This window comes from Chinchilla lanigera, unplaced genomic scaffold (genome assembly GCF_000276665.1).
Source record: "Chinchilla lanigera isolate Chin_1 unplaced genomic scaffold, ChiLan1.0 scaffold00022, whole genome shotgun sequence".
Taxonomy (NCBI): Eukaryota; Metazoa; Chordata; class Mammalia; order Rodentia; family Chinchillidae; genus Chinchilla; species Chinchilla lanigera.
In genome coordinates this window covers 20,527,232-20,544,767 of record NW_004955423.1, presented here as the reverse complement: position 1 = coordinate 20,544,767, position 17,536 = coordinate 20,527,232, and the positions used below count along the sequence as shown (strand labels likewise).

Sequence of the window (17,536 nt, the reverse complement as noted above, 5' to 3'; positions counted from 1 at the left end):
CCTTCCATACCCTTTCCTTCCCTTCCATTCTATTCTCTTCACCTCTCCTCTCCTCTCTTTACTTCTCCTCTCCTCCCCTCCTTTCCTCTTCCCTGCCCTTCCCCTCCCCTCCTTTTCTTGATTTGCGCCTCTCTCTCTCTGTCTCTCTCAGTCTCTCTCTCCCCCTCTCTCTTTCAAATTCCTGTGAAATTCAATTTCACCTTTCATACTCCATCAGGGTCAAGATCTCTTGGAAGCTTTCAATGACACCTCGAGGCTGTGTTTGGGGTGTTTTTGAGAGCTTTGCATAACACCTTGTGATCAGACTATCAAAGCACTTGTCACACAGTGTTGTAACTGTGTAGTTTTTGTTTTCTCCTTTGCTAGTCACAAACTTGCTGAAGCCCTGTTTTCCAGGCCCCACACTTTGACTGCCTGATGAGAAGCGCTAAGTAAGTACATTCATGCGTGGGTAAATGTGGGTGGACTGATGTGCTCATTTACTTTACTTTAGAGACAGCATATGGAATAATGCTACATAGAAGAATATTTTATGCATACTTTATAGCCTGAATTATTGTTAAATAATTTTTGGTTAGGTTGAAAGAAGCATAAAATATAACCATTTAGGATACAATATAAAATTAGGTCTAAATTATAAGCAGATAGAAAGGATGAGGTAAACAGAAAGTAAAATGGGACATAAAATGAAGCCCTAAATAAAAACAAAGGTGACAGCTGTGAACTCAAATAACACGGTTTCTGCTGATGACATGTTATCTTTGCCGTGTTCAAAGTCTGAATGCTGGGATTTTCTTTGTATCCAAGGTGATGACTACTTGTCACCTGGCATCTCTTCTAGTCTTGTTTGATATGTCTGCCTACATTGGCCAAGGTTGTGGAGGAAACTTCAAGAATAACCTAAGAAAATGGGTCATTTCACTAGAGGTCTTCTCTTCCTCCTACCTGGCCCATTTCAGGCTTGAATGCAGTTGTGTTAAGTTAAACTAATAGGAACAGGGCTGGGGGTTTAGCTCAGCGGCAAAGCGCCTGCCTGGCAAGCGCAAGGTCGTGAGTTCGGCTCCTGGTACCGGAGAAAAACCAAAAAAAAATAAAAATAAAAAAAAAAAATAAACTAATAGGAACATTCTATTCCACATGTTTGGATTTTCATGGGATGATAAAGTGTACATTTATGTAGTGAGTATGTAACTTATGCAAAACAATGTAAAAATAAGTGCCAGTGATATATTGGGTTATAACAACCTAGTTCATAGCACATCAAAAATATCTCTAGTATTTACTTGACCATAGGAAGAATTACTTAATTTCCTTTTATTGCAAACTCTGTGTGCAAAATCATTTCTAACATCAAACAAAATGATGAACACATGAATCTGACTACTAGGAGTGAAAATTTAAATTATTTCCAGACCTCTTTTCACTTATGCTGGTTAATGATATTTTTCCCAGTTAATAGTAGATTTCTATTTTAAGTTTAGAATACTTTATTAAACCTTGATTATTATCTCAGTAATCTTCCATGTAATGAAAGAAGAGTAACAGGTACATTTTCTTCAATAGTAATTGTTGCACAGATAATTTTGAAATAGTGGTTGAAGTGTGCATAACATTATTTTCTAATGTCTGGTGCGGTGCTAGTGGGGAGCTCACCATATTTTCTTATGGAGTTAAATAATCTGCTTTTGTGTTTATTCTTTTTCTAAATATTTATATTTCATTAGTGCCTATTCATTTTATAAAATTCAGAGTTTCAACGTGGTATTTTCCTATGTCCTCAAAGAGTGTTTCCGTCACAACCATTTCTCCATTTCTCTCCCGAAACCTCCTCCTTCTGATTCTTATTTCCTTTCCCTTCTCTCATAATAGCCTCTCTTCCACTTCCACGCCATCTTTCATTTCATGTATTAGGAAAATCATTCATTACTTGTCTTGCTGCACCTTGTATATCTTGCTTACCGTGGTGATATCCATTTCTTTCCAACTTCCTACAAATAACGTAATTTCATTCTTGCTTAGGGCTGACTGATGCTCCACTATTATATATACGACATTTTCTGCATCTGCTCCTTCTCTGAAGGGCAGGTAGCACGCTTCCGTATTTGGTTTTCTGAATTGTGGTGCAATAAACATGAGTATGCAGGTATCCCTATAGTACAATGTTTTTAATTCCTTTGAGTGTATTGCAAGGAGTGATATAGCTGAACCAAATGGTAGCTCTTTTTTTCCCCTTTGGGAAACTGCTATACTGATTTTCATAGGGTCTCTGCTACCGTACAGCCCGCCAGCAATACAGAAGGGCTCGTTTCCCCTCCTATATCCTCATGAGCATTTGTTGGTTTTTGTATTCTTGGTGATAGCTATTCTGACTGGGGTAAAATGGAATCTCTAATTTTGATTTGCACTTTCCTAATCTCTAAAGGTGTTGAACATTTTTTTCATGTACTTATTGGCAATTTGTGTTTCTTCTTCTGAGAATAATAGCTTTCTTAATTCAAGTCTCTTTTGTTCTTTAAAAGCAGGGAAGCTATTAAATGTTTTAATCTCTTTGTATCTCACATGTCTTATCCAAAGAAAAGAAAAAATGAAAATAGTGCTTCTTCTCTCTGAAAGAAAGCGCTATGTAAATGTGAAGATTTCTGTACTGACTTCATCAGAAAAATTCAGCAGAAAGCATAGTATCAGAGGCACGTTAGTAGCTGGACATGGTGGTGCACACCTATATTCCCAACATCCTGGGAATCTAAAGTAGGAAAACTGCAAATTAAAACTCAGTCTAATGAAGGACCTTAGTGAAACTCTGTCACCAAACTAAAAATACAAAGGGCTGGGAAAAATGAAACAACAAACCATCTGTACCATCTAGTCATTTTCTTGGTAAAAAAAATTATGAACTAAAGCAGGCACCTCTTCTCCCTTGTTCCCAGAAGAATGACTTATGACTTTCCCCAGGAGATTGCACTTTCTTTAATAGCTCATTCATTCAACAAATATTTTTCAGATATCTTTTAGTTCTAAGTGAAAGGAACATGTCAATTTTCAAGAGACAATCAAACCCTCTCCCTCATAAAGTTTACACTGTAGAGTAGATCAGGCTTATATTTATATATTTTATAAAATTGCTCATTTGTAAAAATATTATATGCAATATACAAAATTTATAAAATTTTCAATACAAAGCATAAAGTTTTTGTTTATAACTTTTTCTTTTAAGAGAATAAAAACCAATGAGAATGATACAGAATTTCAAAACTAGATAATAGGAAATTAACAATAGTTATTATATTGCACATTGTTATCTTCAAAGTAGTTGTTCAGATTACCAGATGTAGGCATGCAAAACTGATCAAACAATGTAAATACTAACTGCTCTTTTCAATGAGCTAATAGAAATTCATAGTACACTTAGCTGTCTTGTGTTTATATATATATATATATTTTCTCTTCCTTTTTTTTCTCCTTTTCCCCATCCCAGTTGTTCTTTCTTTTTGAGCATTTTTTTTTCCCTTTCACATGATCTATTGTACCTTTTGGATTCTATTTACTCTTTCAGTTTCTTACACTAGGAAGACAATATGATGTTTACACATGTGAGTCTGATTTATTTCACTTATGAGTATGGTCTCTAATTGCATCCATTTGCCCATAAAAGCCTAGAGTTTGTCTTTCTTTATAGCTGAGTAGTACTCCATTGTATAAAATATATGAAAAAATGTTCAACATCATTAGTCATTCGAGAGATGCAAATTGAAACAACACTGAGGGGGCTGGGGATTTAGCTCAGCGGCAAAAAGCGCCTGATGGCAAGCGCAAGGTCGTGAGTTCGGTTCCCGGCACCGGAGAAAAACCAAAAAAAAAAAAAGAAACAACACTGAGATTCCATCTCACCCCAGATGAACGACTATCATCAAAAATCAATGATAACAAATGTTGGCAGGGCTGTTATGAAAAAGGAATCCTCTACTGCTGGTGGGAGTGTAGACTGATGAAACCACTGTGGAGATCAGCCTAGAGATTCCTCAGTAAACTAGGAGGTCCCATTTAACCCAACTGGTCCCCTTCTGGGTATTTTTCCAGAAGAACGGAAAACATCATACCTCAGTGATATATGTGGTCTCATGTTTATAGCAGTGCAACTTGTAATAGGTAAATCTTGGAAACAACCCAAATGCCCATCAACTGAGGAATGTTTATAAGTTTTTATATTTTCCATTTTATTAGTATATGCACAAAAGTTTTCAATTTTAGAAATGTACATGGATGACATTTGTATTTATTATATTAAATGTTTATAAGAAGAGATTATTGCCTAAAATTTTCAGAAATGGAAATTGTGGTTCAGGGAGGTAAAGTAAAGCTTCTTTAAAATCTCAAAATCCAATTAATTATTGGAGAGTAAATTATTTGTTAATAACTCTGGCCTCTATGAGACACATTCCGAAGGAGCCACTCTCACGTACAAAGCATACAGACAGGGTGGAGATAAAAGGTCTCTGTCACAGGGTGCTAGCACCGCACCCCTTTTACTAGACCCAGCATTTATGCAAGGACGTGGTCTTCCAGGCTCTGTTGACTTCTAAGATCCGGGATTCTGCTCTCCTCTACTGATCTAGAGTACGTGACTGGTCTGTGGTAACTTCCAGAATTAGCTCCCAGTGAGTCAACAATGAGGATTTTTCAGACATTGATCTCTTCTTTACTTATCAGACATTCAATGATTCCCGCACCTAGTTAAATCTATGCACCTTCTGAAACTTATTAATGCTTAGATTAAAAAAAGTGATGTGTCTCATATCCATTATGCTACTGTTAATGATAGAACACAAATGTGGATAAAATGGTGAACTTGTTCAAAGCTAAATTTTTTAGCACCCTGTAAAAATTGTTCTAATCTCTCTCTGTCTCTTTTTGTCAGTATTTATTTTAATTTCCCAAGCTCTACTTATAATAATAGTCTATGTGATTCCTATGATTCTTTTTTCTATTTTAGTTTGTTTTTCAATTTAACAAGAAATATACAGGAATAAAATATACACACAAAGAAGGTGAATAATAACCTACAGTAGCCTATTGAGAAATAATGATTTGCATTATTCTTTGGTGGCCTAGAAACCCACAACTGTTCTTCTCCTTGTAATAAGGCTTTCTGTAAGTAACTCAAAATAAACTGAATATTCATCCAACAAACTAGCCCATCCTACACAAAATAAGCTAAGTATATCAGTCATCTCACCAAAATATTAAATTTAATTTAATAGAAATCAATATTAAAATGGTATAAAGTCTGTGGCAAATAGGATGTTAATTATTGTGCATGTTTTCTATATGTGTTCAATGTGGAAGATGTATTCGATGAACAGTAAAACATCAAATATTTCATATTTGCAGGAAACTTAAATCTTTTTCTCAAATTGACTTACCACATGACCGAATCTACCAGAGCTTATGAAAATTTATTACATTTCATCTTGAGTCCCATTTGGGGAAAAACACACAGTTTCTCCTCAAATTATAACTCACAAAGCTACTGCGATTCCCTATGCACAATCAATACTGATGAATAACAATGAAAGGAAGCTCTTCCCTGGACCTGGCATGACAGCGCCTTCAGGGAATCCGTAGGTTATCAGGGGAGCCACAGTTTCTTGCTGGGAACATAGACCGCTGTGCTCAATCCAAGGTTTTGGTGAACTAAGGTTTGTTCAGTAAGCTCTGGCTAATTTCCTTTGGGAAATCAGCTCAATGAAATCCACACGTGGCTTTCAATTTTTGGTTTTTCAAGGGGCAATTTCACAAAATTAACACTCTGTGAACTTTGCCACCAACAGGGACATAAACACAGATATTCTCATTCACATACCCACACACCTTGGAGAACAACTGTGTGTGTGTGACCTCAGAAGGAAGCAACACAGTTAACATGAAATACAATCAGTGCAAGTGAACACCACCAGTATGAAACGTACTTCCTCATAGAACATTTATACACGTGTGAACTGTCAACCCTGTGAAGCGGGAGAGGAAGAAGACAAAACCGGTTGTTTAAAGTCATTTAAAAACACTGTTAAGTCCAATTTTTTTTTTAATGTGAGAGAAGTTAATATATCTGCAGCAGTATTTCATCTGCCTGACATTAATTCTGAAATGGTCCCATGTAATGATTTAGAAAACACTTCTCTACCTTGCTTTTTTTTTCCACTTTTCAGTTTTTCCTTCACATTTACTTACTTAAGTTAAAGTGATGAACCGAGTCTTCTGTGCTATGTATTTTGAGGTCTCTGGCACCCTAGACAGCCATCAACGTCCTTACCTCATCTGGTAGGATCTGCCTCCAACTTCCCTGCTCCCATCTGTGTGAGAGCACCATTCCGCAGGGATCTCTGACACATCTGCCCATCTGTGAGCAGAAGAAGCAGTAGCCTCTGCTCCTAACCACTTCTGTACAATCTTGGAAGACAGAAATAGTTCTTCCTGTGGAGGACAGGGCAGATTTGCACACAGTCCAATCTAGTAACAATGACGATTTAGAAACCGAATGTCCTGAACACAGGGTGTAGGGCATAAGCCCAGTATGTGTAGGTGTCACCGGCGCTCATGCTCTAGGAGCTGGAACATACAGGAAAGATGCAAAGAAACCAAAACTTGCTGGTTGCTGTATTACTATGTGTAATAAGCTTCGTTTGTCCTGTCTCTGTCGACACTGATGAAAGCTGAAGCCCTTCTTAGTTCTTGACATCTCATTATCTCCATTTCTGTCCTTTTGATTATGGGCTAGATTCTCTTCTCTATGTAGACCCTTTGATGGTGACTTAATTGGGTTGATGTGCCTATCTTTCTATTTAGTTTGTCTCCAGGTTTCTGCCTCCTTAACTTGATGTTTCTCGGTCTAAAGTCCTCACATGTCCAGGGAAATGAGAATCAGATTAAATCAGAGGTGACAAAGAGCTAGAGTCAGAGGATAAAAACAAGAATCTATAAATACCAAGGAACGTAGAGAATATGTATGGAATATGAGCCCATGGAAAGCTACACAGTGGTGGGTTTTCAATGCCATCCCTACCAGAGACATCCTTTTAAAGGAGTATTGCATCTGTGACTGAAGATGTGTGCATAGCTAGGCTAGATGTTTGGCTTACTGGACAGCTTCAAATCTTTCTTTATTTCTCAGGTCTCACTGCTAAAAATAGCGCTCTTTAATTGCCTTATTTGTTCCTTATTAACCCCCCAGGAATAAAATTAGTAGACACATATTCACAGAAATGTGGTCATCGATAAACTGCTCTGGGACATTTTTGTGTTTGTTACCTTTTATTTCAGAAAGTTCCAAAGCCCCATAGCTCTCCAAAAGACTGCTGAGAATCAGTAAAAACTCGTCAAAATGCAACCACCCAGGCCAAGCACAGCAAGAATTCTAATTCAGTAGGGTGAGTGGGCCCAGCAATTTCCCACTTGTGATGAACTTCTCAAGCAGTTCCACTAAGGCTTGTCTCAGAGCACTGAAAGAAACCCTGCCCTAAAAACCACTTCCCTCATCTAGCACCACGCAAATGTGCTCAGTCTGATAGAGACAGCTCAACGTGAAGTGCAGAAATTAGTCACTGACAAATATGAGCTGATGACAGTGATTTGCTCTGGCAGAGAACTCCGCTGCTAGGAGTGTTTTGAAAGTTATTTTTTGGCCCTGGAGACTGAAAGATTCTCATTAATGTGAAATAACTGATTAGTTTTAGCATCTCTGGATACATTTGAGACAATCCCTTCTAACCTCTGATATAATACTATGTCTACATTATCACCAAGCACCAGATATGCATAAATATATAAATGGAATTAAAAAATGGAGGATATAGCTTGGATACATATTTTTTGCAAAGTACTGACATACCAAAGGTATTTTGTTTGAGGATGGGCATAGGGACATATTTTAAAGAAAGACTATCAGGCTATTTTTGAAAAATAGAGACTGGTCATTGCTGTTGAAACAGTAATCCTGAAAGATTGTTTATTGCAACACCTTGGGGCATTTAAATAAAGAATATAAAGCAATCGCATCGATAGATCCGCAGACATCTAGCATAACTTTCTAATTATAGTCTACATAGGGAAATTCCTTCTCAATTTTCTCAGTCTTAAATTGTCCAAGTAATACAAGCATCACAGTACAGGTCTCTTTTTAGAGATCAGGTTTCTTCATGAGGCTTGATTGGTATTTAAGCACATAAACCTAATTCCAGTGTCCTCCAGGTAAAAGCCATTGGGGAAAGAACCGTGCTTACTTTAGATATAAGGTCACCACTCTGTAGAATGTTGGAGACTAGAATGATGTTGGAATTGTGCAAATCTACACATGGAACTGAATTCCTGTAGGATTAGTTGGGACAGTTAGTGTTACATCAAACAATTCAGTTCATATTTCAACATGTGCATGTTTTCACTGTCCATGGGTAATATTAAGCCATAGACCACCTCTTAGGAAAACAGCAGCACCAACTTCACACAACCGGTGTTTAATCTTTTCTCTGAAATTATTCTGAAAAATAATATTGAGACTTACAGTTTACGACAATTTTTACTTTCTTCACGTCGGGGAAGGACACATCATTTTCTGCACTGCATTCGTATTCCCCAGCCTGGTCCCTTGTAATTGAGTAAATGTCCAAATATTGTCCACTGTCAAATGGTTTTGCTACAGAAAAAAGAAACAGCATGTTAAATTGTAGCTGCCTGAAGCTTCATTCAAGTAAAACAACAATCACATGAGTTCTTACTAGAGATTGCTGACAAAACAATTCCAATGAAACTGGGGAATTATTAAACCCTTTGTTCTTCTATGTTCACAGGAAAACCCCAAGAAAAAAATCAGTAGCAGAACAAGGGATATTATAACAACTGTTTCCCCAGAACAGGATATACATGTGTTCCTTTTAATTGATTGTGGTCCTGTAACCTCCTCACACATCAAATAGAGCTCTGCACATTTCTGTAATTGAGTTCAACAATCTTCTACCAGTGTAGATGAAATTCACTAATATGACTTGGTACATATTGACTTTTATACAATGTGAGGCAGCAACTTGACACCTAACCTAGCTAAATGTTACTTTTCTTTTGAGGAAATCTATCCATACTCAAGCTTTTGAGCCAGATGGCTTGATAAGAATATACAGATCTAAAAAATCATCGCCATATTTCTGTTTCCAAGAAAGTTACACTGTAAGCGCTGTTCAAAGCCATCCAATAAAATTTTAAAAAATTCTTTATTTCTTTCAAATGATGAGCTATCAAATTATTAAAAAGTCATCTTTACTTTTTGGTATTCCAGGAAAAATGTTCTATTTCACTAAAAGTAACAATAGATTAAAAGCATAAAGGCATAATCACAAATGAAAAAATATCCCCAGTGAATGAGATTTTACATAAAGACTCCTTTCCTTAATCATGGAAGTTTTTATTTAATTGAAAGCACAGAGCCATGGCAAAGGATCTTGATTATCAGAGAAATAGCACAGGAAAATTGGGCCTTTGTGAATTTCTCGAGCAAGGGCCCTAATCCCTCTTGTCGCCAGCCCAGGGAAGTCCCGTTTCAGTGTGGACCCAAGCGAACTGGAGAGGGAGCAATGACTTCCCTGAATGAACTTTTTCTGTAAGTCAACGATATTTGTGTCATCATCCTACTTTTTTTCAGGAAAAGTTGTAACAATACAGAAGCTAGAAAGCTAATAAGAATATCTCATTTTAGTAAATCAAGTAAGGTAAAGTTTAGTCTGGCTTTCCAGACTGAAAATCTTTGCCAATTAATTTTTTTTCCCCCTTGAATTCCCTGGCCTGGGTCCATATATTATCTGTTGCCAGTCTACCATTTAACTAGTCCAGGCAACCTTGAGTTTGCTAACAAAAACCTTGAATGTTTAAAATATATAGAAATAATTTTTTATTTCTCTTTATCTAGCTGATCTCAAGTGGTAGATAGGGGAGAGTGAACCCGCTATTGTATTTGACTGATAACTATTTCAAGTCTCTGGATGTAAGCTTACAAAAATAACTTTTATTTTCACTGTTCAAATTATGAAGATTTTAGAATTTTACATTTAGAATCATTCTTCTATCCCATCACTTTCCTTCAGTAAATAATACACTGTTTAATATCTATTGTTCTGCTTTTTTTCTCTTATTTTCACCCCTATGAAAATACAGTCTAGTTTTATATATGTCTGCAAAAAAACCTGTTAAATATAAAAAATTGGATTCTTACTCATATCTAAGAATTTTTAAAGTGTAACTTGAATTATAAACTAGGAAGAATGTTAACTATAATGTAAAGTATGGGTAGCAATAATATATTACATCACAATTGAATGATCTCATTGGGGAGCACACAATGAAACAGTCACTAGTGCCAAAGTACACTGCTGTGACTTCTATAAAAATGAACTTATTAGGATTTAACATATTTTTCAATATTAAAACATTACTTGTGCATTCCTGTTTTTGTGAATTGATACCATTGCTCAAATTCATACCTTTGATAACAGGCATGTACCATAATCTTCTTGGACAATAAAGTACGGTATTATTTAATCCTTAAGTAAATAATTAAATGTGATGGATATGAGTGTATGTATCACTGTTTTTACTCATTCAGTGTGGCAGAAATAGGGACAATAGCGTTTAGAGTTTTAAAATGTAGGAATAAACGTAGCTATATATCTAGCAAGAATCAATAAATATAATGAAAAGTGAGAAACAATAGGAACATTAAGAAGAGCTAGGATTTTTTTTCTGGTCTTCAGAAGGCCTCATAGCACACTCAGAATGGTTGAGAACAATTGCAAGAAGCCATAGAACAAAATCTTACCTATGTTAGGACCATCACATAAGGTAACTCTAAAGAGTTATGTAAAGAGCATCATTCGTATCCATCAGGTATTTGTGACTGGAGCTGACCGTATGATTTGCCTAACTCATACTTGTGATTCTTCTCCAACCCTAATATAGACACAAGTCTGTATTTACAAGTAAAAGAATGGCCAGTGAATGGTTATTCATTGCATGACCATAACCAAATAGCTATAGAGCCAGCAAATGGATGATTTTTGTCATCAATATCAATTGTATAGCTATAACATAAAGCCACTTAAGAGAAGAAAAGTGTAAATGCACAGCCAACCTCTTTTTCACCCACCAGACTCCTGGTGTTTCCATTCAATGTGTACCAGTTCTTTCTAAAGGTTGGCAAATGGCATTCTACTGTTTTTACATGAATAATGCTCTTTCCCTCCTGAATTAATCCTTCCTCTCTTCTCAACCCATTCTTACCAGAACTGAATTGCAGATTTTAAATTTAGAGTTGCTTTACCCAGGATAGAAACTCTGAAGTTCACTAGTTGTCTGTAATTTCTTCAGCTGCCTCTTTGATTTTACTTGTCCTCTGCTATTCTTTAGTATTAATTCTTTAATTTAGTTCTACATTCAAGGAAGCCAATCCTAGTTTTAGAAACTTGGTTAATATTGGCCTCTTTTTACTGCTCTTTAATAGGAAAGGATTTAGGTCTAGGACACTGAAAGGCAAGATAGAACATTTCAGTTCAGATATGCTATAGAAATCAACCGATCCCACCAGATGGAAGAAAAGCTCAGGGTGAAAGGATACCGAGAAGTAAATACAGGACATCCACCATCTAACCCAAGACTGCGGTGTTTCTAAAGAGCAGGGGCTATCTCAGTGTACCTTTTATAAGTCTAGCCATTGAGATATGTTCTATCTCCCATGGTGCAAGTTATAAATGGATAGAAGCACACTAATATATAATAAGTCCTATAATAAGTCATAGATTTTACCGTTCTCCACCAATGTAACTGCAACTTCTATTTGGTTTATTTTGTGTTTCTAATTCTCACATAATAAATAAATAAAACATCATGTACTTTATAAGTATTTATTGAACAATTAAATAAAATGATAAATTAATTAATACAGCCCTGTGCAGGAAATGCTTACACATAAAGAAGTTGCCACTTCTCTTTCAGAGCTGTCAAGGAAAATAATTTCAAAAACAGGTGTCATCTTTACTGACATCTCGAAATGACAGGTGGTGGCTTGATGCGAACAAAGTCTGCAGTTATCATAGATCCTTTTCAGGAACCAGACCAACAAAAAGACCAGACCAACAAAAAGATTAAATACAATTGAAGCAGTTTTTTCTTGTGTATTTCTCTTCCAAGCTGAGATAGACTTTTCTTAAAAAATGGAGAACTAAAGAAATTTCACCTTTCAGTGATATCAATTTAGTGACATCCTTAGAAAAATTCCTTCAAAGGGATGTTAAAAAATAGGGTGCAGGTATGCTTTATAATGGCTTTTTATAATGATTTCTCTATGAATTTGAACAGAAAAAGTTCTATGTCAACTACTGAACAATATTAAGATTGGGCTTTATGATTTGGTAAGGCATTTGACTAGTCCTTTGTGTTGCATAAAAACATTTTTGTAGTGGCATCGAAATTTATATGTTTCAGAACAATATTTTCAAATAAAATCTTGCTTTCTTCAGCTTCTAAGACATTGTTCTTCACTAGTTTTCCTTTCATCTCTTTGTTCAATTTCTTTTCACTTGTACAAAACCCTGGGCTGGGGATATAGCTCAGTGGCACAGCCTCTTTCTTGACAAGCTCAAGGTCCTGAGTTTGATTCCTGGTACCAAAAAGAAACCAAAAAAAAAAAAAAGAAAACTGGTACAAAACCCATCATATGTGCATATTCCTTAGATCTTATTTCTCCCACATGCTATCTTCTTATTATTAAGTTTATTAGTAGCATGTAGATATAGATAATGATCACATTCATCATAGGGAATTTGTTCCTGTACACTACATGTCTTGATTCCTTTCATTTCCCATTCCCCTCCCTTCCCTTCACCCTCTTCCTGTCTTTATTTACAAAGCTTTGTTTCCATTTTGTCCTGTTTTTCTCATTTTTTCTTTTCCCTTCCTTTTTCCCCCCTCCCCTCTTCCTAGTTCCCCTTTCCTTTTGAACAATTTCTTCCTATTTCACAATATCTATTCACATTTTTGTTCCTATTTACTCTTTCTGTTTCTCACTCCAGAGAGAATCGATAGCTTCACTCAGTATATTCTTTCAAGGGGTGTTCTTTCTTCACTTATATTTCATTACCTTCTCTGTATTGATGAGTGCCTGGGCGATCAGTTTAGACTCTGTCTGCATCTTGAATCTTAGACACATAGTTCCAGTGCCCCTGCCCCACTTGTGGACTCATAGTACCTCCACATCAACACAATCAAAATCTCATCTACCTTTTCCCACCACATCTGCAGCCCTTCCCCTGTTCTTAACCTCCATGAACATTTTCATCACCGTGTGGATGCTCAAGCCAGAAGCCTTAGCCTGAACACCACCCATTAGTGTGTCCTATCAGTTTCATGCCCAAGGAAATCTCAAAGCTGTTTGGAAGCTCCTGTCTCACTGGTCTTCAGAAGTACATGAAATGTACTAAAGGTGCCATGTTGCTTCGCAGAGTCCTTTCCATCATTTTACAAAAGCTTTGTTCAGACAGTGTAATCACACTTTTTGAGGCATCCATGTAGAAAGATACAGTGTAAGTGTACCATAGCCACTTATTACTATATTATCCTGTAACTCAATTGATAACCTGTACTTGGAATGGTTTATTTATGCTTATGGGAGTGATTATCTTCTATCAGCTTCCTGTCCACCAGCGTATCTGGGATCATGAAATATCTTCCATGCACCGTGGTGTGCTGTGTGGTCAGGCATATGAGTGGTAGACCTGGATCGTCCGGGCCCAAACCCTGGCTCAGTCATTCATTAGCTGTGTGACATTATACAAGATCCCTAATCATTTGTAATTTTTGAGGATAATAACAGAAACTGTTATATGGCTCTTGGAAGGGCTGAGTTAAACAAGTAAAATACTTGGAACACTGTGTGATGCCGAATATGAATATAAAGAAATGTTTTTGTTATTATTGGAATGTGCAGGCTTAGGCATGTCAGGGAGATCAGTTTAGATAAATAGTGTTTCCAGACTGACAGGTTACTATATTCAAGGATTCATGCTTCTGTCTTAACATGATATTTAATAAGAGCTAGAAGTGAGAATAGGAAGTCTCTCAAGAGGCATTAATTGCCACAACCAGTTCAGATAGTATGCGAACCTCAGCAAAAACATCTGTCTTATGCATCAGTAGATTGAAGTTTCATGTTGAGTTGGAGCCACTTTGTTCCTGATTCTCAAGGACATCTTAACCTGCCTGGTCGCAGGCTGAGATAATGTCATTATGGCTGGCACTGTTCTTTACAATGGAATTTTCTGCTGCCTGATACACTCTACCTTTCAGTCATCTCAGACAATGGGTTCTTGTCCTTTAGGTTTCTGCTTGAACAATATTTCCCCAGAGAAACTTCTTTTGACTTATACATGGCCCAGACCAGGTGCTCCACATTACAGGTTTACAAGCAATAAAAGTTTACTCTGATCCTGTGTCTCATATACATAATTGTTATTACTTATTTATTAACAAAAGTAAAAATATTTCTTATTATATATGTCAGCAAGATAAAAGGGTATATTTTATTCTATATCTAATATATGGTTTATATAACATAATCAATATGATATCATCTGTATTATACTCTATATATCTATAAAAATCTTTAAAAATATATAAACATATTTATATAATAAATAATGCATGATTAAAAAGCATTATAGGAGTCCACATAATTGAAATTTTACTTAAAAAGAAAGATAACCTTTTTCAATTAATGATTAAACAATTTCCCATCTCCCCTCCCCCTCTCTTGATGTCCTCTCCCTACTCCAAATCTTATATGAGCTTTCTATGGCTGTCATAACAAAGTACTACTAGTCTACTGGCTAAAACCTGTAAATTAGTCTCACTTTAATTTAATTTCTGAAAGATGCTATTGGTTTTTGTGTTTGTTTTCTTTGGTCTCCATAACAAATTATCACCACCTTGCTAGTTTACCACCACCTAGATTTATTATGTCATAGTTTTTCTTATGTCAGAAATCCAACATGAGTCTATGGTAACCAAAATCATCCAACCCACATTAATGCATCCCTGTCAAGTGAGGAATTAGCTAATATGGTAAATCTGACTGCTCTAAGAATCTTAAGCAAAGACAAATATTTTGGGAGGATCTCATTTAGTCACATGAGTCTTTGGAGTCGAAGAGAAACACAGGGAAGGATCAAAAGGGTGGGACATCAAAAAGTGCCTAAAAAAACCATTGTTGAATTTAGGGATGGAGGAAGTAGGGCTTGAGCCAAGGGAATTTGGGACTGGTAGAACCTGGAATGTTCTTCAGAGACCAGCAAAAACAGATGTTTCTTTAGAGCTTCCAAGAGCAATCGTCTCCTGTCTTTACCTCATTTTTAATTTAAGGAGACCAGTACTGAAGTTCTGACCCACAGAAGTGTATGAGAATACATTTGTGCTCTTTTAAGTCACTGAATTCAATGAAGACATTATTACTATTATTTTTTGATCGGTCATGTTACCACACTGAGCACCTCACAGCAAGATATTATACTGAAATAGAAAATTTTTATGAGAATGTACTACAAATATGTCAGATAATATAACCCTAAAAAGTGTTAAAACACAGTAATAATGGAATTTGAGGGGATAATGAAAAAAAGGATATACTAGGGTAAATGCAATCATGGAATTCATATACTGAGATAGTTGTACAAGATTCAGAAGCAAATAAAAGTAAAATAAAATTTCAGGATTTTGTTTTTTCTTTGCACACATACTTTTAATCCATCAAATCACACTACAAGATAATCCTGAGCTCACAGTGAAATCTTTCCTTCTGCCTTCTTGCTTGCCCTCTGTGCTTTAACTCAAGCATTCATTCAGTGGAAGTTAAATACACAAGATTCTCCTCTGACTTCTGAACACAATTATTTCCACTTCAAATGCCTTATGGTTTATCAGGAAAATAAAAAATGAGCAGATGTACATTAAAGTCTGAAAAGTACTATATTTGTACATCAATATGTGATGCTATGCTGTAATAATTTTACTATCATAATCTCAAGAATACTGAGAATTTAATAGTGCCAGAAAATTAATTGTATGGGAAGTGGTGGAGGTGAGTCTTAAACTATAAGTAGAAGTCATAGCCCAAAAGTACCCATATAATGAATTTGAATTGCAACTGAAGGAATTATTAGAATGCTACAAATAAAAAAAGCATTAGGATATTTTTTTCATATTACATGTTAAATATATATGTAAAAACTCTGGAATTGTGATCCTTGTTTTATTTAGGAGCAATGACCAGGCTTATCTTCTTAGTAATGACTTTTAGAGAACTGGGTAAAACAGCAAAGACTTATTTCAGACATTGCACAATAAGAATGGTCCCTGATGAAGAAAGAGCAAACAATGTGAGAACCCTCATTTCTATTCAAAATTTCCAGACTTTAAGCTCTAAGGGGTATAAATCATAGTCTACTAGTCTTGATGAGTTGAAGTAGGAAAGCCTGGAATTCAATAAGAACAAGAAATATGAGAATTATAGTACAGAGATTTAAGAAGAAAAAACCAACTCGAACAAAAACCTACAAAAATGGGCTGGCTAGCTTCCTGCCTGCTGGCTCCCAGAGGGTGGGCTTCCAGGGCACGGGGAGCCTTGGGTGGGGAGCGCCGGTTTTTTGGGTCTTTGGACTGGTGACTCACTCCCGGCCTCGTGGTTCCCCGGAAGGAGGGCTTCCGGCGCACAGGGAGCTGCGGATGGGGAGCGCCAGCCTTCTGGCTGACTAGCTTCCTGCCTGCTGGCTCCCGGAGGGTGGGCCCCCAGCACACGGGGAGCCTCGGGTGGGGAGTGCTGGTCTTCGGACCGGCGACTCACTCCCGGCCTCGTGGTTCCCCGGAAGGCGGGCTTCTGGCACACAGGGAGCTGCGGGTGGGGAGCGCCAGCCTTCTGGCTGACTAGCTTCCTGCCTGCTGGCTCCCGGAGGGTGGGCCCCCAGCGCACAGGGAGCCTTGGGAGGGGAGCGCCGGTTTTTTGGGTCTTTGGACCGGTGACTCACTCCCGGCCTCGTGGTTCCCCGGAAGGAGGGCTTCTGGCGCACAGGGAGCTGCGGATGGGGAGCGCCACCCTTTTGGCTGGCTAGCTTCCTGCCTGCTGGCTCCCGGAGGGTGGGCCCCCAACACATGGGGAGCCATGCGACAGCGAGTGCTATTGCGCGCCGGCCCTTAGGCTGGCCGCTGCCGCTCAATTGGGATCTATCATGACACAGAGAAACAGTGACACAATTGGCCCCCCATGCACCGACTGCACTTGTCCACCCAGGGATGTGTGTGAATCATTGAAACTTTGAACAACCCCTGGGAATATATGCCATACAATGGGCCACTCTTGCTCCTGCCATTGGGAACCAGAAAGGTCCAGAGCCAGAGGAGGAGCAGCTGCTGAACAAGGACTCAGAGAACATGAGAATGCAGACTAAGCCCACGGAGT

The 17,536-nt window shown here is 37.3% G+C and overlaps 1 protein-coding gene across 1 annotated transcript in view; it reads right to left on the bottom strand.

Moving 5' to 3' along the window:
- Negr1 (neuronal growth regulator 1) overlaps nucleotides 1-17,536 on the bottom strand; it is an 805,199-nt gene that overhangs the window by 271,919 nt on the left and 515,744 nt on the right. Inside the window, exon 4 of the mRNA XM_005385243.2 lies at nucleotides 8,555-8,686. Within this exon, the coding sequence (XP_005385300.1) occupies nucleotides 8,555-8,686 (132 nt within the window). The remainder of the gene's footprint in view (nucleotides 1-8,554; nucleotides 8,687-17,536) is intronic.